At 43.6% G+C, this 24,275-nt stretch overlaps 1 protein-coding gene across 1 annotated transcript in view; it reads right to left on the bottom strand.

Moving 5' to 3' along the window:
* Positions 1–14,599: 14,599 nt before the first annotated feature.
* Positions 14,600–24,275, bottom strand: part of LOC139159984 (uncharacterized) — a 41,802-nt gene continuing 32,126 nt past the window's right edge. The window contains 2 exon segments of the mRNA XM_070737472.1: positions 14,600–15,248; positions 15,250–16,259. Of these exon segments, the coding sequence (XP_070593573.1) occupies positions 15,062–15,248; positions 15,250–16,259 (1,197 nt within the window). The 3' untranslated portion in view covers positions 14,600–15,061.

The raw sequence follows: 24,275 nt of genomic DNA on the forward strand, positions 1-24,275 counted from the left end.
TTCATTCATTTTTTCATCTTTTTCTTTCTCCCTTTTTCTCTTTCTTTCTCATCTCTTTCTTCCTTCCTCTCTCATGTTTCTCTTTCCTGTCTCTCCTTCTCTCGCTCCATCATTTTCTCATTTCTCTTTTCATAGGGGCAGGGATAGAGGGAATTCCTCTCTTTTCCTCCACTTTCCTCTCTCATCTCTTTCATCCAGTCCCCTAATCATCTCCGTTCTTCTTCTCTGCAATCTTTTCAGAGTCTCAACATCCTTTTTACATAGACTAAAAGTGTTTTCAAGCTTGATACTTTTATGACATTTGGCTCCTAAAATTCTCAACTATGTAAAGCCTATGCATGTTCACTTGACAGTAAAGTTATTCTCTTTCAGTCTTCAGCTTTGCAATCCTGAGAGGGGCATCTGTGCTGAGACCCCCCCAAAAAATATAGGGTGCAGTAAAATTCCCCATCCTTTTTTCTTGACCATGTCTGCTGAGATCCCAAAGAACTCTGTGTATTTGTGAGGGAGACAGAGAGAGAGGGAGGGGGAGGAAAGCAGGAGAGAGGGAGAGAGAGAGAGAAAGATTCAACCTTGGAGATTTATCCAAGGCTGGCAGCAATGTTCGCTGTCTCATCTCTCTCTCTCTCTCTCTCTGAGTTATCCTTCTCCCCGCCCACTCACTTCCTTTTCCTGTCAGGTCGGGCGGGAAAACCAAATAAAAACAGGAAGGAGGCAAGGAAAATGCTCTTCTCCTATTTTGCAGTCATGCACCATTTCTTGGACAAAAAAGTTGAGGGGATCCACGCAGGGTTGGGTTCTAACGTACCTCGCTGGTGTGCTTCCTCAAGATAGTGACTGATGTTACGAGTGCCGGAAACTCAGCTTCTGCACTTGCTCAGAAGAAAAATATTTTTTAAAAGACGGGCTACAAGAATGGTGGAAGGTCTTAAGCATAAAACATATCAGGAAAGACTTAATGAACTCAATCTGTATAGTCTGGAGGACAGAAGGAAAAGGGGGGACATGATCGAAACATTTAAATATGTCCAAGGGTTAAATAAGGTCCAGGAGGGAAGTGTTTTTAATAGGAAAGTGAACACAAGAACAAGGGGACACAATCTCAAGTTAGTTGGGGGAAAGTTCAAAAGCAACGTGAGAATATATTATTTCACTGAAAGAGTAGTAGATCCTTGGAACAAACTTCCATCAGACGTGGTTGGTAAATCCACAGTAACTGAATTTAAACATGCCTGGGATAAACATATATCCATTGTAAGATAAAATACAGGAAACAGTATAAGGGCAGACTAGATGGACCATGAGGTCTTTTTCTGCCGTCAGTCTTCTATGTTTCTATTCAATTGTGTTTTAAAAAAAGAAAGTCGAAAACAAGTTACCGACCGCATGCAGTGCCAGAAACTCGGCTTCTGCACATGCTCAGAAGAAAAAAAGATGGCGGGTGCCCACCAGCACCGACTCAATTCGATGACATCATCATGACATCACCAGTGGATACCTAACATTACAGGTGAACTGGTCTGAACCGGGAGGAACCCATCCCTGCCCCTAGACTAGATCAGGGGTAGGCAAAGTTGCCTCTTCTATGACTTGTGGACTTCAACTCCCAGAATTCCTGAGCCAATCATGCTAGCTCGGGAATTCTGGGAGTTGAAGTCCACATGTGATAGAATAGGCGTTGATTGCTTACCTGAACGCCTCTTCTCGTACGGTGAGCGGGTACAGCAGTCACATGGGGTTGCTCATGTCCAATCCGGTGGAACTGAGCCTAGTATTAAAAAAGCTTGCCGGATCCGCCCCTTCCCCAGAATTCGCGAATCCATAGACTAGGCTCAGTTGTGAAGCTCTGTAGTGTTCAACTCTCATTGTTAGAGGAAGAAAGATATAGAAAGGTAAAGAAGACACATACAAGGGCGGGAAGTGACTGCTGTACCCGCTCACCGTACGAGAAGAGGCGTTCAGGTAAGCAATCAACGCCTATTCTCCGTACTGAAGGAGCGGGTCCAGCAGTCACATGGGACATACCCAATAGATGGTCCCTAGGGTGGGATTAGCTTGCTATCGTGTGAGATAACGGATTGGAGTACCCTTCTGCCGAAGGCAGCGTCCGCTGAAGCGTAAGAATCAATCTTGTAGTGCCTGATGAAGGAATTTGGCGAGGCCCAAGTGGCTGCTTTGCAGACCTCCTCCAACGGGGCTTGAGTCGCCCAAGCGGCCGAGGTGGCTGCGCTCCTGGTGGAATGCGCTGTGATGTTCCTTGGAACTGAGAGGGAGGCCGACTCATAGGCCTTAGATATAGTCCCTCTGATCCAACGGCCTATTACTGTTGAAGACACTTTGGCCCCCATGACTCTGGGATGATAGGCTACAAAAAGTGCTTCTGACCTCCGAAAGGGTCCTGTGCGTTGGATATAGATTCTCAGCGCTCTGGTGAGATCCAGGGTGTGCCATCTAATTGCCAAGGGATGGTCTCGTTGGAGGCAGAAGGAAGGTAGGACAATATCCTGAGATCTGTGGAACATGGAACTGACCTTGGGTAAGAAGGTGGGGTCCAGTCGCAAGACTACCTTGTCCTGATGGAATTGACAAAGGTCCTGCCTGATTGAGAGGGCAGCCAGCTCCGAAATGCGTCGGGCAGAGGTAATAGCCACCAGGAATGCTACCTTAAAGGATAGGTACCTGAGGGACGCCGATTTTAGGGGTTCGTATGGTGCCTGCGTGAGGGAATGGAGAACCCGTGGCAAATCCCAGGATGGGTACCTGTGGACCTTGGAAGGTCTGAGGTTGGCTATGCCCTTGAGGAATTCCTGAACTTCAGGGAAGGATCGGAGAGGCTGTCTGCGGGGACCCCCTAGGACAGATGAAATGGCTGCCAGATGACGCCGGAGGGTGCTGGTGGAAAGTCCTTTATGGAAGCCTTGCATAAGGAAGGAAATTATTCTGTGTATGGGGATGCACAGAGGGGAGAGACCTTCCTGTAGACACCACTGGTGAAACTTGGACCACGTGTGGTCGTAGATTCGATTGGTCGAACCCCTTCTGGCCTTTAAAATGACCTCCACTGAATCGGGGTCATGACCACGCAGTTCTAAATCTCTCCTGATAACAGCCAGGCGGTGAGGTGGAACCACTCCGGGTCTGGATGGAAAGAGGCCCCCTGCCGCAGCATATCCCCCGAAACGGGGAGTCGCCAAGGGTCCTGGACGGACAGCTGTTGGAGATCCGCGAACCAGGGCCGGCGGGGCCAGTGAGGGGCGATTAGGATTACTCGGGCCCTCTCGGTGAGGACCTTGTGAATCACGTCCGGGAGGATTGGAATTGGAGGAAATGCGTAGAGTAGGCCTGGAGGCCATGGACTCCGGAGGGCATTGATTGCTTCCGCTCCCGGGGATGGAAATCTGGAATAGAAGCGAGGGAGTTGGGCGTTCGCATTGGTCGCGAAGAGATCCAGGATTGGTAGGCCGAATCTGAGGGTGATTTGATGGAACAGGTCTTGATGGAGGTTCCACTCTCCTGGGTCTATCGTTGCCCGGGATAGCCAATCCGCCTGGACGTTGAGACTCCCCGAGATGTGATCGGCTAGGAGCGACTGGAGATGTTTTTCCGCCCAAAGGCCCAACTTGAGGGCCTCCCTCATGAGAGCCTTGGATCTCGTGCCCCCCTGTCTGCAAATATGGCTTTTCGTGGCAATGTTGTCGGTGAGAATGAGAACGTGCCGGTTGGGAATGCGAGGAGAGAAATGCTTCAGAGCCAGGGAAACGGCTCTTAACTCTAGCCAATTGATTGGCCTGGAAGCTTCCTCCGGGGACCACGTGCCCTGGGCTATCATCCCCTGGGCGTGGGCGCCCCATCCCGATAGACTGGCATCTGTGGTGATGACAAATTGATCCGGGCACCTGAACGGGGATCCTCTGACCATGGCCGGAGACTTCCACCACTTGAAGGATCTGCGAACACTCAGTGGGATGACAATGCGTCGATTTGAGTTGCTGTGCCCTGATCTCTGAAAAGGTAACAGGAGCCACTGGAGTTCCCTAGCATGAAGGCGAGCCCAGGGAATGATGCCTATGCATGACACCATCTTCCCCAAAAGGGAAGATAGAGTAACTATGGAAACTGAAGAATTAGATAAAATGTTAGAAATTAACTCCACTATACTGAGTTTTCTCTCGGGAGAGAGAAAAACCTGGGAGGATTCTGAATCAATAATGGATCCCAGGTGAGAAATGGATGTGGAAGGTTGGAGGTGGCTTTTATCAAAGTTGATGGAAAATCCATGGTCCTGAAGGACTGACATGGTGACAGAAAGGTCTGTTTTCACTTTCTCTAGGGAGTTCCCATGAATCAAAATATCATCAAGATAACATAAAATGTGGATGGGAAACGCCCGGATATAGGCCGCCAGGGACCCCAAGAGCTTTGTAAAGACCCGAGGGGCCGAGGAAAGGCCAAATGGCATCGCCCTATACTGGAAATGCCTGCCTTGAAAGGAAAAACGTAAAAATTTTCTGTGGCATTTGGCTATAGGAATGTGAAGGTAGGCCTCAGTGAGGTCTAAGGAGACCATGAAATCTCCCGAGTGAATGGCGGCCAAAATAGAAGACAAGGAGTGCATCTTAAACTTCCTATATTTGATGAATAGATTTAGTTTCTTTAAATCCAAAATAGCTCTCCAACCTCCGGAGGACTTTGGAACCATAAATAGGATGGAGTAAAAACCTAGGCCCTTCTGACCGGAAGGGACCGGTTGAATGGCTCTGATGGACAATAGATGAGAAATGGCCTCCTCCATACGGTTACAATCTGAGGATGACCTGGGAGAAGGGCAGGAAATAAAACGTTTAGGGGGAGGAGAAATAAATTCTAAAAGAAGGCCTGTTTGAACAGTGTCAATGACCCAAGGGTCCTTGGAGGTGAGACGCCAATTAGAGGCGAAATGAGCTAGGCGACCCCCTATGGGAATAGAGGTAAGGTTACCATCTAGGTTTTTTTGAAGCCCTGTTAGAGGAAGCTCCCCTTTGGAAGCGAAACCCTCTACCCCTGGAGTTCCTACCTTGGGAACGAAAGCGGGGGGAATACTGACCTGGAGATCTCTGGTAGGAAGCCGCTTGATCTAGCTGGCGCCCTGGGCGACGAAAGGACTGCGTTTTGGTAGCCTTTTTTGTGGTTGGACCCAAAACTTTCTTCTTGTCCGTGGTTTCCGTGAGGAGTGGATCCAGAAGATCACCGAAGAGAAGGTCGCGCTTTAAGGGACCCTGGGATAACTGCCACTTTTGGCGAACTCCCGCTTGCCAAGGGCGAATCCATAGGAGTCTTCTTGCCGTAGTAGAAGCTGCAATAGACTTAGCAGAAAATCTAGTAGATTGCAAGGTGGCATCAGCCACGTACTGGGCAGCTGCAAAGACCTTGTTGAAGTCTTGTTGACCTCTCAAGTCATCGGGAGGAATATGCTGTTGAAGTTGGCGAAGCCACAGCAGCATGGCTCTGGAGAAAAAGGAAGCCGCTGCAGAGCTTTTAGTGGCCCAGGAATCAGCGGTGAATCCTCTTTTGAGCATTTGCTCAATGCGCTTGTCCTCTGGGCGGAGGACTTCCTCCGCCTCGCCTGGCACAGCCGCTGCCGAGTGAAGAATCTTGACAGGTTCATCCGGTTTGGGAAAGGATAGAAGCTCTTCATAGGAAGAGGAAAGTTTGTACAACTTTCTGTCCTTGGTGGAGGGATTAAGGCCAGAGGCTGGAAATTCCCACTGTTTGAGTAAAGCATCTTTAAACAACTTAGGCATAGGAATTACCTCGTTATCCTCCTGTTCCTCTGTGAAGTAAGGTAAATTCTCCTCCGGGGGATCAGTGGAAGTGGAGGCTTGTTTCTCCTGGGCCGCTAATCCCGTAGAAATTCTAGCTTTGAGGAGGAGAGATTTGAATAATTGAGAAGGAAAAATAGTAATTGGAGGAGGAACCTTTATTTGGGATTCCTCATCATCTGATAAGCCTTGAAAAGGATCCTCATCATCCTCTATATCCTCATATTCATCCTGGGAGGAATCTGAATCATCCTGCATAGGAGCTCTGACCGCTGGGGGAGAACCCAAGGGGCGGGAGGAGCGAGAAGGAGGAAGAGGTAAGGGAAGCTCATTGATGGTGGAGAGTTTGGCATCAATGGCTTTGGACAACACAGCAAAAATAGACTGGAACTCAGGAGGTAAGCTGGAAATATCAGCAGAAATGGCAGAAGAATCCCTAAAGGCCTGGGAGGATCCTGGCTGGGGGGAATCTTCAATAATATCTGGTTCCTCTGGACCTATGCCCCATAGGTTAGGTTGGGGTCTGTCTAGGTTTGGCTCATCCAGAGATAACACAGGGACCCCAGAAGGAGGAAGACTAGAAGCCTCTGGTGGGTCTTGACTACTGATTACTTGGGCCTGCACTTTCAAACGTTTTGCTGATTTGTCATGGATTTTTTGTAGGGCTAGGTCCCTTCTCTTCTCGGCCCTGGTGACCTTGGTCGAGGGGCGGGCCCCTGGAGAAGAGGAGGAAGAGGCCTGGGGGATACTAGTAATCTCATCGCCTGTAGGCCTGGCCTCTCTGGGACCTTTAGTTGTGCCTCTCTTGGGAAAAGTAGCCATAGTCTGACAATTAACAGAAGACAAGGCTGAGCCAATAACTGAATAATAAGGAGAAGAATTTCAAGGACTTCCCAAGAGGAATGGATCCTGCTTCGAGGCCTCGAAGCTGCTGAAACTTGAGGACAATCTGGGCAAACCCAGAGTTCGTGCCCCCAAATCCAGCGGGGCCAGCCTCCCTAAACTTTATAATTAAGTAAACCAAGGCACTCTGGTTGGAGGCTTAGCCGGTGGAGAATTTAGCCTGGGACCCCCAAGGCCCGCTCCGGGATCCACGCGGTGGACTGAGGCCTACGCGGCTGGCAGGAGGCCAACACGAGAGGCCTAGATTTAAAAAGGGCGCGAAGGCCTTCGCGCCGAAAAAATCGCCCCGTAAATTTCTTAAAGGGGAAGCGATCGACTAAGTCCAGGAGACTAGAAGGCGTCTCACTCCGCAGGAGGTATTTCTAAAGCCCTTAAATATATTGTATACAATAAATAATCAATAATTCAATAGATTAATACTTGCACCAGGACCTCCAGGCCAAAGGATTAGAAGAATCCACAAGCGGCCGCAGGAATCGTAACCGGCAAAACCGCCGGGGGGAAACGAAACCGCAACTTTTCCAAAGGAAAAAAGCCGAGCCGCAAACGGCTGGCGCTATTGGTGCAAGTAAATAATAATGATAAAACAAATCTTACTACTTTTGAAGAAAAGGATCGAAGGGAAGGTGTTAGAATGTTGAACGAGCTATCACAATACAACCGCAGGATATGCGAACTGAGCGAATTCTGGGGAAGGGGCGGATCCGGCAAGCTTTTTTAATACTAGGCTCAGTTCCACCGGATTGGACATGAGCAACCCCATGTGACTGCTGGACCCGCTCCTTCAGTACGGAGAAGAGCCAACTTTGCCTATCCCTGGAGTAGATATATCCAGTTCCTGCAACCTTGTACTGTATATAGTATTTTAGTGTATTCTAAAATCTCTTCTATAGATATACGTCTAGCTTTACTTGCCTGTGTAATACCTTATTTTACCCAACGCTGAATTGCATTTTGCTGGAAAGGGCCCAATGTTCAAGTCTGGCAAGATCCTTCTGGATATTGGGTTTACCTTTTAAAGTGTTGGCTATTACCCACAACTGGTTGCCATCTGCACATTTTATGAGTTCCCCTTCAATTTCTTCATCTAAGTCGTGCATGAACAAAATGGATCTCCAAGCTGTGATTATTATTATTATTATTATTATTATTATTATTATTATTATTATTATTTATTGGATTTGTATGCCGCCCCTCTCCGCAGACTCGGGGCGACTAACAACAGTGGTAAAACAATATGAACAATCCAATTAATAAAAACAACTAAAAAACCCTTATTATAAAAAAACCAAACATAAACACAAACATACCATGCATAACTTGTAATAGCCTAGGGGGAAACGATAACTTAACTCCCCCATGCTTGGCGACAAAGGTGGGTCTTAAGTAATTTGCGAAAGACAAGGAGGGTGGGGGCCGTTCTAATCTCTGGGGGGAGTTGGTTCCAGAGGGCCGGGGCCGCCACAGAGAAGGCTCTTCCCCTGGGGCCCGTCAAACAACATTGTTTGGTCGACGGGACCTGGAGAAGGCCAACTCTGTGGGACATTATCGGCTGCTGGGATTCGTGCGGTAGAAGGCGGTTCTGGATGTATTCTGGCCCAATGCCATGTAGGGCTTTAAAGGTCATTACCAACACTTTGAATTGTGACCGGAAACCGATCGGCAGCCAGTGCAGGTCGCAGAGTGTTGCAGAAACGTGGGCGAATCTAGGAAGCCCCACGATGGCTCTTGCGGCCGCATTCTGCACAATCTGAAGTTTCCGAACACTTTTCAAAGGTAGTCCCAGGTAGAGAGCGTTGCAGTAATCGAACCTCGAGGTGATGAGGGCATGAGTGACTGTGAGCAGTGACTCCCTGTCCAAATAGGGCCGCAACTGGTTGTTGTCACAAAGATGCTTTTCAAAACACAACTGGTTTTCACCTTGAAAATGTTTTGCTTCTCATCCAAGAAGATACTGGAGTTTCTTCAAAATTGAAGAAGCTCCGTAGATGATAAATGAAGATCCTCAAGGGAAAAAAAAAAAGGTCCAGTAGCCCTTTGAAAAACATCTTTGGATGACCATAACCTGGATGATTGAGAATCTGCATACATGTTTAAGCTGTTATAAGAAAACGTTCTAAAATTACAATGACTGTACCTATTATAGGCCATTTTTCAGTCTGAAAACAATGGATTTCCCACACATAAATATTTTAGGTGCGTGTATTTGTAATTCTCTTTGTATCACATATCTGAAATTGGATAATCTATCAATAGCACTTCCTGATACATTTCATAATAACTACTGTTCTGTCGGGCTCTCTGGTAGAATCCTCCCAAAAATTCACAGGTACAAATTTCAGACACACACAAGGTTGAAAATTCAAAACAATGTTCTTTATAATGAAAATTTACTTAAACCAAGCCCTCTTTTGGTATAGCAAAGAGCACTCGTCTCCAAACAAACTGGTAATTTGTACAAGGCCCTTATCAGTTCTGTGATACTTAGCTTGCAGCTGTGAGGCAATTCACAGTCCTTCTTCTTTCACAAAGTGAAACACACTTTGCTCTGGTTTAGTTTCAAAGCAGGGAAAAATCAGCACACAAAAAGTCAGTCAGTAAAGCAGTCACAAAACACAAGGATCAGATAATCCTCCACAATGGCCAAACCCGTAGCCTGCTATTTATAGCAGCCTCACTAATTACCACAGCTCCACCCAACCACAGGTGGCCTCATTTTCTTTGATAATAATCTCTCAGTTGTTCCTGCCTATGCATCGCTTTCCGCATGCGTGGCTGTATCATTAACTCTTGTTCTGAATCCAAGGAGGAACTAGGTAATTGATCTCCTTCTGAGCTGTCTGCCCCACTCTCCTCCTCCCTGTCGCTCATGTCTTCTTGGTCAGAGGAGCCTTCATCAGCAGATTCCACGGGGGGGGGGGGGCAAAACAGGCCTGCAGCATGTGGATGTCTCCCCCACATCCACAGTCCTTGGGGCAGGAGCTGGGGCAGAGCTAACCACAACAACCACTTGTTAAGAATTTGTGTTTTTTCACAAATATTTTATTAATACAAAATGCAGAAGTAAAAAAAATGAAAATAATGGTAAAATAGGGGAAGAAAAGGAGAAGAGAGAAAAGTGTAGAGTAAAGGAGAAAAAAACTGCTTTGTTTTCAACTCCATTTGGTGCAGCGGAATAGTAACATAAAACCTCAATATTTTACTTATCTAAGGAAAATAACCCAAAATCAAAGTTTCATTTTTTTCCTACCTCACATGCAAAAGCAATTTCCAAGTAGAAACAAAATTAATCATGTTCTTTTCTTTAATCAAAGCAGTCAATTTAGCCATCTCTACTAATTCCATCAGGTTTTGCAACTGAAAATATTCTGCCACTTTTTTGCATAAAATTTTCTTGCCGCCATCATATATAACATCAAGCTTCTAATTTTTTTCAAGTTCTTTAAACATAAAGGAAAACTATTTCCAGGTCTGCGGAGAGGGGCGGCATATAAATCTAATAAATTATTATGATGTCAATACAACACAGCAAACAGGATCACTATGCTGGATTTCGTATTTCATCACCAGTCGGGCGCTTCCCAAGCACCTAGGACTGCGTGATGTAGCGGCGAATTATGTTTGCCGATCCCCGTAAAGCAGCCTTTTGCAATTGATAGATGGAGATTTTGTCAATTCCGATGGTTTTTAAATGTCCGCTGAGATCCTTTGGTACTGCGCCCAGCGTGCCAAGTACCACTGGGACCACTTTCATTGGCTTATGCCAGAGTCGTTGCAGCTGGATTTTTAGATCTTTGTATTTCACTAATTTCTCTAGCTGCTTCTCCTCAATTCTGCTGTCCCCTGGGATTGCGATGATGATTATTATTATTATTATTATTAGGGTTTATCTTTCTATTCACTTTAAGAGTCTTCTGTAGTAAGATGTGTATATTATTCTAATGTTTCTTTGCCTTGTCACATGTCCACCATAAATGCTAAAATGCTCTTCTTTACATTTCCAAAATTCACTTTAGGTGCCTTTATGCATTATGGACAATTTATCCAGTGTTAGATACCAACAGTACATTATTTTATAACATTTTCCTTTTAAAATATATTTTAATGTAAATTTTACAATTTAGATTTAGATTTAATTGGATTTGTATGCCACCCCTCTCCAACGACTCTTCTCTATGTATTCTCCCATTGTTCAAGCATTATATTATATACAAACTCCTTTGTCCACTGAATCATACATTTCTTTACATACTCATTCTCCAAGTTCATTTTCAATTAGTTATAAATCTTAGCAATAATATGTTGAATACTACCACACACTTTGGGATGAAAATCCTTGCATGGTGGAGTACGCATGGATTTCCAGAAAAAGATCCTTCCACCCATCCTCACGTAATTTTATTAGAAAAATTATTGACTGCACATATCAGAGTTTGGAGCAACTCTGAGCATCTTGCCATACCCAATTTTCATAACAACACTGACAACACAATGGTCCCTTGACTTTCGTTGGTCCGACTTTCGCAAAAGTCTATACCACGTGTTTTTGAAAAATATTAATCTAAAAAATACTCCGTGGTTTTTTTTGAACACCACAGGTTTTCCCGCAGCCTCCCAATGTACAGTACTGTGCATCTTAACTCTCCTCCCCTCCCTCTACACCAGCCGTCCTGCTTCTTTAAATAAAAGCTCCGCTTCCGCCCCAGCCTCCCGATCCCTCCCCTTTAATTCTCGGAGCCCGCCGCCACCCCCTCTTCTTCCCCCACCCACTTAAGCCATATGGAACCCATATCGCATCTCAGACATTAACACCCTTGAAAATGTCCAAAGATACTTCACCAGAAGAGCCCTTCACTCCTCCACTCGAAATAGAATACCCTATGAGACTAGACTTTCAATCCTGGGCCTAGAAAGTTTAGAACTAAGACGCCTTAAACAAGATCTAAGTATTGCCCACAAGATCATATGCTGCAATGTCTTGCCTGTCAGCGACTACTTCAGCTTCAACCACAACAACACAAGAGCACACAACAGATTTAAACTTAATATTAACCGTTCCAAACTTGACTGTAAAAAATATGACTTCAATAACCGAGTTGTCGAAGCGTGGAACTCATTACCGGACTCCATAGTGTCATCCCCAAACCCCCAACACTTTACCCTTAGATTATCTACGGTTGATCTATCCAGATTCCTAAGAGGTCAGTAAGGGGTGAGTACAAGTGCACTAGAGTGCCTTCCGTCCCCTGTCCTATTGCTCTCCTATATCTCCTATACCTTTCTTCTATTCCTATGTATCTCTTCTTCTATTCTTTCATTGATATGTTCTATTACTTTATCTTCTTTTCTATTATTTCTTAGATATATTTTACTATGAGTATCTCCTCTATAACCTTCATCATGTATTATATGTATATAGATATATACCCACTAAAACCCTCATTGTGTATTGGACAAAATAAATAAAAATAAATAAATAAAACCATCTGGTGCCTGCCACCGCTGCAACAAAAATACATACAGCAGCCATCGAAGGGAAACAAACAGGCACTTCCCAAAAAAATGAGTTCTCAGCAGGAGTAGCTGATAAACCTGGAGATGCTGTGATCAAAACCACAATCCCTTTTCTCCTCAATATTCCTACAGCTCTTCCCCATCAGGTCCATCTGCAAGGCAGAACAGACCTTACGTATGAAATTTTATACTTGGTTTTTTTCACACGGCTTTGGGCCCATTCCCAGGACACGCATCGCGCATATAACACTTATACTTTTGAAGACCTCCTGGAAACAGTCATCATTTTCAGTGAGCCCACAATCTCTAAAAACAGTCTGCACAGTTCTAAGGTAACAAAATGCAGTAGTTTCTCCCAATAAACTTAACTAACTTAACTTTCCTAAAGGTCAACGACCCAGAAACAGCCCTTATTTTGGTCCACACGCAAATGGCAAAATGGCAGCGGCTTCCACAAATCCACTGCATGGCCCAGGGATGAGTTCCAGCAGCACAATGAAGATGATGGATCATCCAACAACAGTCATGCATCTCAGAGATGCATGGCCTTCCCTCTTTTCCCAAAATGAGGTTCAGTGATCTTTAGGAGGTAAGGAAGAGGAGGCTGTGAGGCCTGCTGGGATGGGAGTCAGGTCTAAGAACTACAGTGACCCCAGTGTGAGTGGGAAAAATCCTGTGGGGACACAGTGAAATAGGGAAGGAACTGAGGTGATCAAAGGGTTGAGGAAGAGGAGGAATTTGGAATACAAGCCTGGGCTTCGGCTATGCCTCCAATCCTAAGGCAGCCAGTGTTCCGCTTAATACAGTGGTACCTCATCTTATGAACGCCTCTTCTAACAAACTTTTCAAGATACGAACCAGGTGTTTAAGATTTTTTTGCCTCTTCTTCCGAACTATTTTCACCTTACGAACCCAAGCCGCTGCTGCTGGGATGAAGGGGTTTCTTCCCCCCCTTTTTTTGAAGAAAGAAAAGGGAAGGGCGGCTTGGAGGGGGAAAGACTGCATTTTAAAAACTAGTAGAACAGCGTGCTTGCAGGCACTGAAAGGGTGTCTTTTGAAGAAAGGAAAGGGAGGGGCGGCTTGGAGGAGGAAAGACTTTGCAGAGAATAGCGTGCTTGCAGGCACTGAAAGGGTGTCTTTTGAAGAAAGAAAAGGGAGGGGTGGCTTTGAGGGGGAAAGACTTTGCAGAGAACAGCGTGCTTGCAGAGGCACTGAAAGGGTGTCTTTTGAAGAAAGAAAAAGGAGGGGCGGCTTGGAAGAGGAAAGACTTTGCAGAGAATAGCGTGCTTGCAGGCACTGAAAGGGTGTCTTTTGAAGAAAGAAAAGGGAGGGGCGCCCCCCTTGCCTTTCTTCCTTCCCTCTCACCCTTTAGCCTAACCTTGCTTCTTCCACCCGCCCCCTTTAGCTGCTCCTCCCTGCCCTCTGTTCGCCTCCCTTCTAAAGTTTGGGATTTTCCTGAAGGATTTGCACGCATTATTTGCTTTTACATTGATTCCTATGGGAAACATTGTTTCATCTTACAAACTTTTCACCTTACGAACCTCCTCCTGGAACCAACTAAGTTCGTATCATGAAGTACTACTGTAATTAATATATTAATTGAACAGCTTTATCAGGAAGAGAAGGGGTGGGGGTAATTGAGCAAAGCAACCTCATTAAATGATGATTACAACATAAAACCATAATTGATAGGCCCCATAACACTAATACCTACTTGTATGGTGACTGGGAAATTCTGGAACTCAAAATCTGGAGGTTACCAAGGAAGAAGGTGGAAACTCCAATTGTGGGAATTAAATAATCAATATTTTAAAAAAACAACAACCCAAAAGCCTTTTTGAAGAATTGAACACATTTGCAAAAGGAAATACAGTGGTACCTCGGTTCTCGACCACAATTCGTTCCAGAAGTGTGGTCGAGAACCGATTTGGTCGAGTACCGAATTAATTTATCCCATAGGAAATAATGGAAATGGGTTTAATTGGTTTCCAGCGCCTATTTCCTTTATTTCCTATGGGATAAAGATCTGAGGTCTAAGCACTCCAAGCTGTAGCAAGGGTGGGGGCAGCTGCAATACCGGCAGTTTTGGGGGGGGGGCTCCTTTCCTCAGTGGTTCGTCTTCTTCCCTTTAAGCAGTTACACCAACTTTCTCCTTCCCGGCGGTGGCGATGGCGGCGGCTTCCCTTCGAGCAGCAGCAGCGCCGGGAACGTGACATGAGAAAGAGAAGCCACTGACGTTCCCGGCGCTGCTGCTGCTCGAAGGAAAGCCCCTGCCGCCGTTGGAAAGGAGAAAGTTGGTGTAGCTGCTCAAAGGGAACAAGATGAACCACTGAGAAAAGGAGGCCCCCCGAAACTGCCGGTATTGCAGCCGCCCCCCCCCTTCCTACAGCTTGGAGCACAACTGGGAGGCTGTTTAGTGGGCGGCCAGGATGGGCGTGTCGGATTCCGACTCCCATTCCTTCTCACCCCGTCCCCTCATTTCGGATAATAAACAAAATTTTCTGTGGCTGTTCGGTATCCGAATTTTTGTTCAGATACCGAAGCAAATTTTTGCCGAAAATTTTGTTCGGTATCCGAAATGTACGAGAACCAAAGCGTTTGAGTACCGAGGTACCACTGTATCATGAACATTCTGCTGATCAACAGAAGCAGGTAGTAAGCCTTCATCAAGGCTGTGAGTCCCCTGGTGTGTCACCAGGCAGGAAGTCTTACTGAAACTTTTCCCACAATCTGGACACTCACACAGTTTATCTCCTGTGTGAGTCAGGTGTGTTATCAGAATGTAAATATAACTGGTGTGTTATCAGACTGTAAACATAACTGAAAAATTTCCCACACACTGGACACTAATACGGTTTTTCTCCTGTGTGAGTCCTCTGGTGTGACATTAGATGGGAATTATGACTGAAACGTTTCCCACAATCTGGACACTCATATGGTTTGTCTCCTGTGTGAATCCTCCAGTGTGACACCAGTTTGGAATACTGACTGAAACATTAATCACATTCTAGACACTCATACGGTTTTTCTCCTGTGAGTCCTCTGGTGATTCACGAGGTTGGAATTGTGACTGAAACATTTCCCACATTCTGGACACTCATACGGTTTTTCTCCTGTGTGAGTCCTCTGGTGATTCACGAGGCTGAAATTGTGACTGAAACATTTCCCACATTCTGGACACTCATACGGTTTTTCTCCTGTGTGAGTCCTCTGGTGATTCAGAAGGCTGGAATTGTGACTGAAACATTTCCCACATTCTGGACACTCATACGGTTTTTCTCCTGTGTGAGTCCTCTGGTGTGACATTAGATGGGAATTCTGACTGAAACATTTCCCACATTCTGGACACTCATATGGTTTTTCTCCTGTGTGAGTCTTCTGGTGTGTGATAAGGTGGGAAATCTCACTGAAACATTTCCAACATTCTGGACACTCATACGGTTTTTCTCCTGTGTGAGTCCTCTGGTGTGATATTAGATGAGAATTCTGGCTGAAACATTTCCCACAATCTGGACACTCATATGGTTTTTCTCCTGTGTGAATCCTCAGGTGTGTGACAAGGTGGGAATTCACACTGAAACATTTCCCACATTCTGGACACTCATACGGTTTTTCTCCTGTGTGAGTCCTCTGGTGTGACATTAGATGGGAATTATGACTGAAACATTTCCCACATTCTGAACATTCATACGGTTTTTCTCCTCTGTGAGTCTTCTGGTGTGACACCAGTTGGGAATTCTGACTGAAACTTTTCCCACATTCTGGACACTCATACGTTTTTTCTCCTGTGTGAATCCTCTGGTGTGACACCAGATTGGAATTCTGACTGAAACATTTACCACATTCCAGACACGCATACGGTTTTTCTCCTGTGTGAGTCCTCTGGTGTGTGACAAGGCGGGAATTCTGACTGAAACATTTCTCACATTCTGGACACTCATACGGCTTTTCTCCTGTGTGAGTCCTCTGGTGTGACATTTGGTGTTTCACAAGCCTGGATTTTTGAATGAAACTTTTCCCACACTCAGGACATGCAAAAGGTTTCTCTTCCATGGGAGTATTTTGGTGCATTACCAGGGTGGAATTGTCCTGAAAATTTATCCACAGTTAGGATATTCAGAGGGCTTCTCCCCGGGGTGAGTCTTCAGGTGTCTAACGAGGTGGAAATTTCTAATGAAATTTTTACCTCAAACTGGGCATTTACAGTTTCTCCCTGGTGCAAGTCCTTGATGTTGCTATACTTGCTAAAGTACTTACAATATTGAGAGCACTTACAGGCCATCTCTCCTAAGAGAGGTGTTCAGATCAAACCATTTGTCACATTTAGAGCATTGCTATGGCTTTTGTACACTGTGGATACTCTTGTGCATAAATTGTGATTTATAATCTCGACCTTTCCCACGATAGCAGCTTCTCCAAAACTGATATTCTTGAGCTCAAATGGATGTTTGATTATTTGTTTACCGGTGCTTTAATTCCAGCTTTATTCTCCTCGTAGGGCCAGGCTTGCATCACTGTTAGCCCTATATGGCTATCCAACAGACTTTTTTCTCCAGAGGCATTCCCTTTTTTCTGAATAAAATATAATCTCCCTTAATACAAGTAATGTGTTCTTGAGTTTCTCAGACTCTACTTTTCTGTCCTTTGACTCTCAACTGCTGGAAGAGAATAATTTTGTGATTTTCTGAAGTAAATGGAAAATATTTTGACTTTCGGCTCGCTTTGCTTTCTTTTCCAATGTTGCTTGTCCTCAGTTTTCCAGAGAGCTCTTATTGACATGAAAAAAAGAAAAAAGTATACATTACAAGAAACAATTAAACATGTGCTCTTATTGACATCTTTCTTTCTTTCATTCCTTTGACTTCTATACCGTTTGGCGGGGCCCAGGGGAAGAGCCTTCTCTGTGGCGGCCCCAGCCCTCTGGAACCAACTCCCCCCGGAGATTAGAATTGCCCCCACCCTCCTTGCCTTACGTAAGCTCCTTAAAACCCACCTCTGCCGTCAGGCACGGGGGAACTGAGATATTCTTTCCCCCTAGGCCTTTACAATTTATGCATGGTATGTTTGTTTGTTTGTTTGTATGTTTGTTTTTACAAATAAGGGGTTTTTAGCTGTTTTAGTATTGGATTTACATGCTGTTTTGTACTACTGTTGTTAGCCGCCCCGAGTCTACGGAGAGGGGCGGCATACAAATCCAATAAATAATAATAATAATAATAATAATAATAATAATAATAATAATAATGCCGCCCAATCCCCAAGGACTCAGGGCGGCTAACAACAGCATAAAATACAAAAATAGTAAATAAGAAATCAAATATAGAATCTGAACTATAAACCATAATTAAAAGCCATAATAAACATGCATGCTTGACATTCATACAATTTGGCCATGGTTGTTGTTGGTTCATGGCCCCCAGAATTTTAGAAATAGCTGTACATTTATTAAAAACAAAAACAGATCTGGGGAAAGCTACAACAACATTTCTGCTGTACCAAAGGTTCCTAATGGCCCAGAGGACTCCATAATGGTAAAATGGAAAAGTTTGGCACAACCAGGACTCTTCTAAGAGCTGTCACTTAATATAATCAAAATTAGCCCATTGAAATAAATACTTGCACAGACTAAATAAGTGAAATTAGAATTTGAAATGTAATCTAGGTTATTTTATTCGGGTTTATAAAAAATAATATAAACATATGTATCGGCATTGAAGGAGAAAAAAATAAAATTATTTTTTTAAAAAGATTATCTGGTCTGATGTAACCAAAATTGAGCTGTCAATTCTAAACATTATGTCTGGAGAAACCCAGGCACTGCTCATCACCTACCCAATGTCACCCTAACGGTGAAGCCTGATGCTGTGGGGATGTTTTTCAGCAGCAGCTACTGGTTTGGGGGGAAGCTGAATGGAGCAAAATACAGGGATACCCTCAATGAAAACCAAAGATGATTACTATAGTATAATTCAAATTTTTCCAGAATCCTGGAAACAGGAACAAACACCCACTATTTTAAACCTCCTAATTAAAATCATGGACTACGCAGAGATGTTTAAACTGACCACGGAACTACAAAATCGAGATGATACGGTCTTTTACCAAGTCTGGGACAAATGGTATGAAAGGGGGAAAAAAATTGCTCAAATAATCCAAAAAGGAAATAACCCAACAAAATAATTTATTATCGAATGATAAATCTTTAAAAGACACCCTAATCAATACAAGGTATAAGATACAACCCATATGTAACACTGGAAGAATTTACACTCATAACCCTAAACCAACCAATAGAAGTTTTCAACTACGCTAAGAAAAGGAATAATGTACCAACGATAAATGCGGATTCAACATCGTATGAAAATGATATACCGGCCTTTCGCTGGTTCCCTCCTATTTTTCTTCTATCTTACTTTGCTTTTTTTCACTCTTACCATACCGTTTCATTCTTTTCTTCTTTTTTTCATGCTTCCTTCACCTTCACCTTTCTTTTTTCCCCCCATTCTTCCCTCCCCTTTCCCCTTCCTTTCTAATCTACCTTCCTTCTCCTGAACCAAAACTGAACCAAAAAACAAGAAAGTACGACTAGTGACTACATAAGATTCATTCAGAGATGAATATAATTGATTAATCTATTAAGAATCAAGCCTACGTATGTAATGAGAAAGCTTTAAACTACTAAACTAAACGTACTTTTATTATGTATTTACTATTCACCATTATAGAAATTGTACTCCTTCATTACCTCATTTGTACTGTTATCGTTTTTCTATTTTGTTTTGATTAACATTTCCTTTCTTTCATCTTTTTTTAATTGTATATTTAATAAAGAATATTTTTTAAAAAGGAAAAAAGAAAACCTATTCCACAGCACTGAGGACCTCACACCGGACAGAAGGTTCACTTTTCAACATGACAAAGACATAGCCAAGACAACATAGGAGGGACTTAGCCCTGAGTTGCTCTGTCACCTTGAGAAGGTCGGCATAGAAATCTAATAAATAAATAGATAAATAAACGTTGTGAACATCCTAGAGGGGCCCAGCCAAAGCTCTGACTTGAGCTCTATTGAATAACTCTGGAGGCATAGTTCCCTCTAAGATGAGCAGTGAGCAATCGCTCACTTAAAAATCATCATCAACTCAGAGTTTTCCAAACCTGCCCAGAAGCCGAGAGGGAAAGAGTGAGAGGGAAGGAGAGAGAGAGGAAGAGAGGAAGAGAGAAACAGATAGAAAAAAGAGAGGAAGGAAAAGAGAAAGAAAAAGAATGGGAGTAAGGAAGAGAGAAAGAAAATCAAAATCTAGTTTGAAACTAGCTCAACTATTTAAGTGGCATTTTGATATTGATAGAGTTGCCCTTTATGAGCTCACTGTTATAGACACACAATACAGTATTTTATTTTGAAATTCTCTGAGGCAAAACAGGGTGGGTTTTTTATTTGTTTGTTTGTTTATTATTTCTGTGCGGCCCAGTCCCGAAGGGACTCCCGCTCAGACACTATACTTTTCCGCCCCCCCCCCCCAAAAAAAAAAAATTAGAGGGAACACTGTCTGGAGGCATCTAAAACGACTCTTCTTCCATGGTCACCATCCAAATTCACTGAGCTTGAGAGGACTTACAAGGAAGACAAAATTAGTGGACCAGGTGAATGCTGTCAATGTGGTTTACTTGGACTTCAGTAAGGCTTTTGACAAAGAAGACCATAACCTACCACTAAATAAAGTAGAAAAATGTGGGATGGACAACAACACCTCCAGATGGATTCAAAACTGGCTAACTAACAGCACTCAACGTGTAGTGCTCAATGGAACTATATCTACCCCAAGGCTCTGTTTTAGGCCCAGTAGTCTTCAACATCTTCATCAATGACTTGGATGATGGGATAGATGGGGAACTTATCAAATTTGCAAATGACACCAAACGGGCAGGAACAGCCAACACCCCAAAAGATAGATGCAAAATACAGAAGGAACTTGACAAACTTGAACAATGGGCACTATCTAACAAAATAAAATTCAATGGTGAAAAAAGTAAGGTTCTACATTTAGGCAAGAAAAACAAAATGCAGATGTACAGAATATGTGGTACATTGCTCAACAGTAGTAACTGTGAGAGGGATCTTGGAGTCCTAGTGGGCAACCATTTAAATATGAGCCAGGAGTGTGCAGAAGCTGCCAAAAAATCCAACACAATTGTAGGTTGCATTAATAGAAGGATAGAATCAAGATCACATGAAGTGTTAATACCACTTTATAAGGCCTTAGTAAAGCCAAACCTGGAATACTGCATTCAGTTTTGTTCGCCATGATCAGAAAAATAAATTTATTCTAGAAAAAGTGCAAAGAAGAGCAACAAAGATGATTAGGGGACTGGAGGCTAAAACATATGAAGAACGGTTGCAGGAACTAGTAATGGCTAGTTTAATGAAAAGAAGGACCAGGGGAGACATGATAGCAGTGTTCCAATATCTCAGGGGTTGCCACAAAGAAGAATGAGTCAACCTGTTCTCCAAAGCACCTGAGTGTGGAACAAGAAGCAATGGGGGGAAACTAAAGAAGGAGAGAAGTAACTTAGAACTAAGGAGCATTTTCCTGACAGTCAGAAGGGTTGATCAGTGGAACAGGTGCCTTCAGAAGTTGTGAATGCCCCAACACTGGAAGTTTTTAAGCAGATATTGGATAACCGTCTGTCTGAAGTAGTGTAGGGTTTCCTGCCTAAGCAGGGGGTGGGACTCCAAGGTTCCTTCCAACTCTGTTGTTGTTATAATTATTATTAATTATTAATTATTATTATTATTATTATTGAGAATAGCAGAAAATCCTCCAATCCAGATGAGCAAAGCTTATTGCCTCATGCCCAAAGGTGCTCCAAAAAAGTACTGAGTGAAGGATCTGAATATTTATGCCAATGTGATATTTCAGGTCTTTAAAAAAAAATAATTTACAGACATTTCTAAAATTCTGTTTTTATTAGGAATGTAGTTAAATGAGGAAAAAATGAATTTCAACAGGTGTAAAATCAGGCTGCAGCATAAAAAATTGGCAGAAGGGAAAGGGGTTTGAATACTGTCTGGATGCACTGAATATTCGTTCCTATTAACACAGAAATACCCTCCTAAAATTTATTTATGTGAACAATTATGTGTGTTTCAGTCTGCAAAACGACTCAGAAGTGCATTCGCTCAAATGTTTTCATCTATTTTTTAAAAGGTGGTGTCACTAACAGATGAAATGGTGAACAAATCCGATGAAAATCTCCCTTTTGCCCATGAAACTCCTGCTTGCCAGGAAAACAACGTGTCAAAAAAAAACCCACAAGGGTTCAAGCGTTACGTGAAGGGTGAGGGCGGTGAGGTGGTTAAGATGCATGAAAAATATGTCAAGATTTCTTTAAATCTCCCAAATTCTGCCAGCAGAAAATCACAGGCAGCAACTTTACATCATGTAGCAAAAGGATAAAAACATTTTGGGGGAGAAAGAATGGGCAGTAGCAGCAGCCCCCATGTTTCATTCTTGTCCCTTCGCTCCTTCCAGGCCGTGGAGTAAACCAAAAGGCCCGGCTTCTCCTCCGACCTGCCCTCCACTCACCTCCCAGGAGCCGCTTCGACCCTTCAAACGGCACAAGAAGCTCCGCCGATGCCATCCTCCTCCCGTGGGTGAACCGGAAGACGGACTTCCTCCTCCTCCTCTCTAGCAATCAATTTGTTGCAGCTCGGCCTCCTTTCTACACCTTCCGGTGTAACTAGCGATGCTCTCTCATTCTCGGCTTTCTAGGCGCGCAGTGTTGCTTCTTTGTAGGGCGCCATCTAACGACATAAGGTTGAAAATCACCCTCGTCCTACCTGAAGCGTTTGCAAGATGCTGTCATGGATACCGTCCTTTCTTCGGTGCCATTAAGTCGTATTCGACTCCCTCCGGGCACAGGAATAGCTTTGATCCATGACTATCTTATACCTTTTCTTTCAAGTCTCCCAAAAAGACACACACATTTTTCCTCTTACTCGAACGACGAAACCAAAGGAAAGCGTCCTCAGAAGGGAATGTCCCCTACAATTTCCTCTGGTTTCTGGTGAAAAATGCCCAAAGGGGACGAATGTTCGCTTAATGACAAGATTCACTTCACGCCCATGGTGTTTGCCTAACCTAGGGGTCTGCAGCCTTAAACACTCAAAGAGCTATTTTTCTTTTTCTTTTTTTAAACAGGTATCTCTGTGTCTTTCTCTCTTCCCCCCATCTCTTTCTCTTCTTTATTTATTTTTATGTTATTTTATTTATTTTGTCCAATGCACAATACATATTGAAGAGAATAGACATTAAGTATTATATATAAAGAAAAGATATAAAAATAGAGAAGATATATGAAAGGAAGAAAAGGTAGATGATATATGAGATAAGGAGAGAGAATTGGACAGGGGACGGAAGGCACACTAGTGCACTTATGTACGCCCCTTACTGACCTCTTAGGAACCTGGAGAGGTCAATTGTGGATAGTCTAAGGGAGAAATGTTAGGGGTTGACACTACTGAGTCCGGTAATGAGTTTCACGCTTCGACAACTCGATTGCTAAAGTCATATTTTTTCTCTCTGGCTCTCATCTTTCTCTCTCTCATCTGTCACTCATTTTTTCATCTTTTTCTTTCTTTCTCATCTCTTTCTTCCTTCCTCTCTCATGTTTCTCTTTCCTGTCTTTCATTCTCTCGCTCCCTCATTTTCTCATTTCTCTTTTCATGGGGGCAGGGAGAGAGGGAACTCCCCTCTTTTCCTCCACTTTCCTCTCTCATCTCTTTCATGCATGACTCCAGTCCCCTAATCATCTTTGTTCTTCTTCTCTGCAATCTTCACAGAGTCTCAACATCCTTTTTACATAGACTAACAGTGTTTTCAAGCTTCATACTTTTATGGCATTTGGCTCCTAAAATTCTCAACTACGTAAAGCCTATGCATGTTCACTTGACTACTGTAAAGTTATTCTCTTTCAGCCTTCAGCCTTGCAATCCTGAGGGGCATCTGTGCTGAGACCCCAAAGAAAATATAGGGTGCAGTAAAATTCCCCATCCTTTTTTCTTGACCATATCTGCTGAGATCCCAAAGAACTCTGTGTATGTGTGAGGGAGACAGAGAGAGAGGGAGGGGGGAGGAAAGAGGGAGAGAGAGAGAGAGATCCAATCTTGGAGACTTATCCAAGGCTGGCAGCAATGTTCCCTGTCTCATCTCCTTCCCCCCGCCCACTCACTTCCTTTTCCTGTCAGGTTGGGAGGGAAAATCAAATAAAAACAGGAAGGAGGCAAGGAAAATGCTCTTCTCCTATTTTGCAGCCATGCACCATTTCTTGGACAAAAAAGTTGAGGGGATCCACGCAGGGTTGGGTTCTAATGTACCTCGCCGGTGTGCTTCCTCAAGATAGTGACTGATATTACGAGTGCCGGAAACTCAGCTTCTGCACTTGCTCAGAAGAAAAATATTTTTTTAAAAGACGGGCTACAACAATGGTGGAAGGTCTAAAGAATAAAACGTAGCAGGAAAGACTTAATGAACTCAATCTGTATAGTCTGGAGGACAGAAGGAAAAGGGGGGGGCATGATTGAAACATTTAAATATGTCCAAGGGTTAAATAAGGTCCAGGAGGGAAGTGTTTTTAATAGGAAAGTGAACACAAGAACAAGGGGACACAATCTGAAGTTAGTTGGGGGAAAGATCAAAAGCAACATGAGAAAATATTATTTTACTGAAAGAGTAGTAGATGCTTGCAACAAACTTTCATTAGACGTGGTTGGTAAATCCACAGTAACTGAATTTAAACGTGCCTGGGATAAACATATATCCATTGTAAGATAAAATACAAGAAACAGTATAAGGGCAGACTAGATGGACCATGAGGTCTTTTTCTGCCGTCAGTCTATTCAATTTTGTTTTAAAAAAAGAAAGTCGAAAACAAGTTGACGACCGCATGCAGTGCCAGAAACTTGGCTTCTGCACATGCTCAGAAGAAAAAAAGATGGCGCGTGCCCATGGACCAGCACCAACTCAATTCGACGACATCATCATGACATCAACAGTGGAT

Source organism: Erythrolamprus reginae, chromosome 2 (assembly GCF_031021105.1).
Source record: "Erythrolamprus reginae isolate rEryReg1 chromosome 2, rEryReg1.hap1, whole genome shotgun sequence".
Classification (NCBI taxonomy): Eukaryota; Metazoa; Chordata; class Lepidosauria; order Squamata; family Dipsadidae; genus Erythrolamprus; species Erythrolamprus reginae.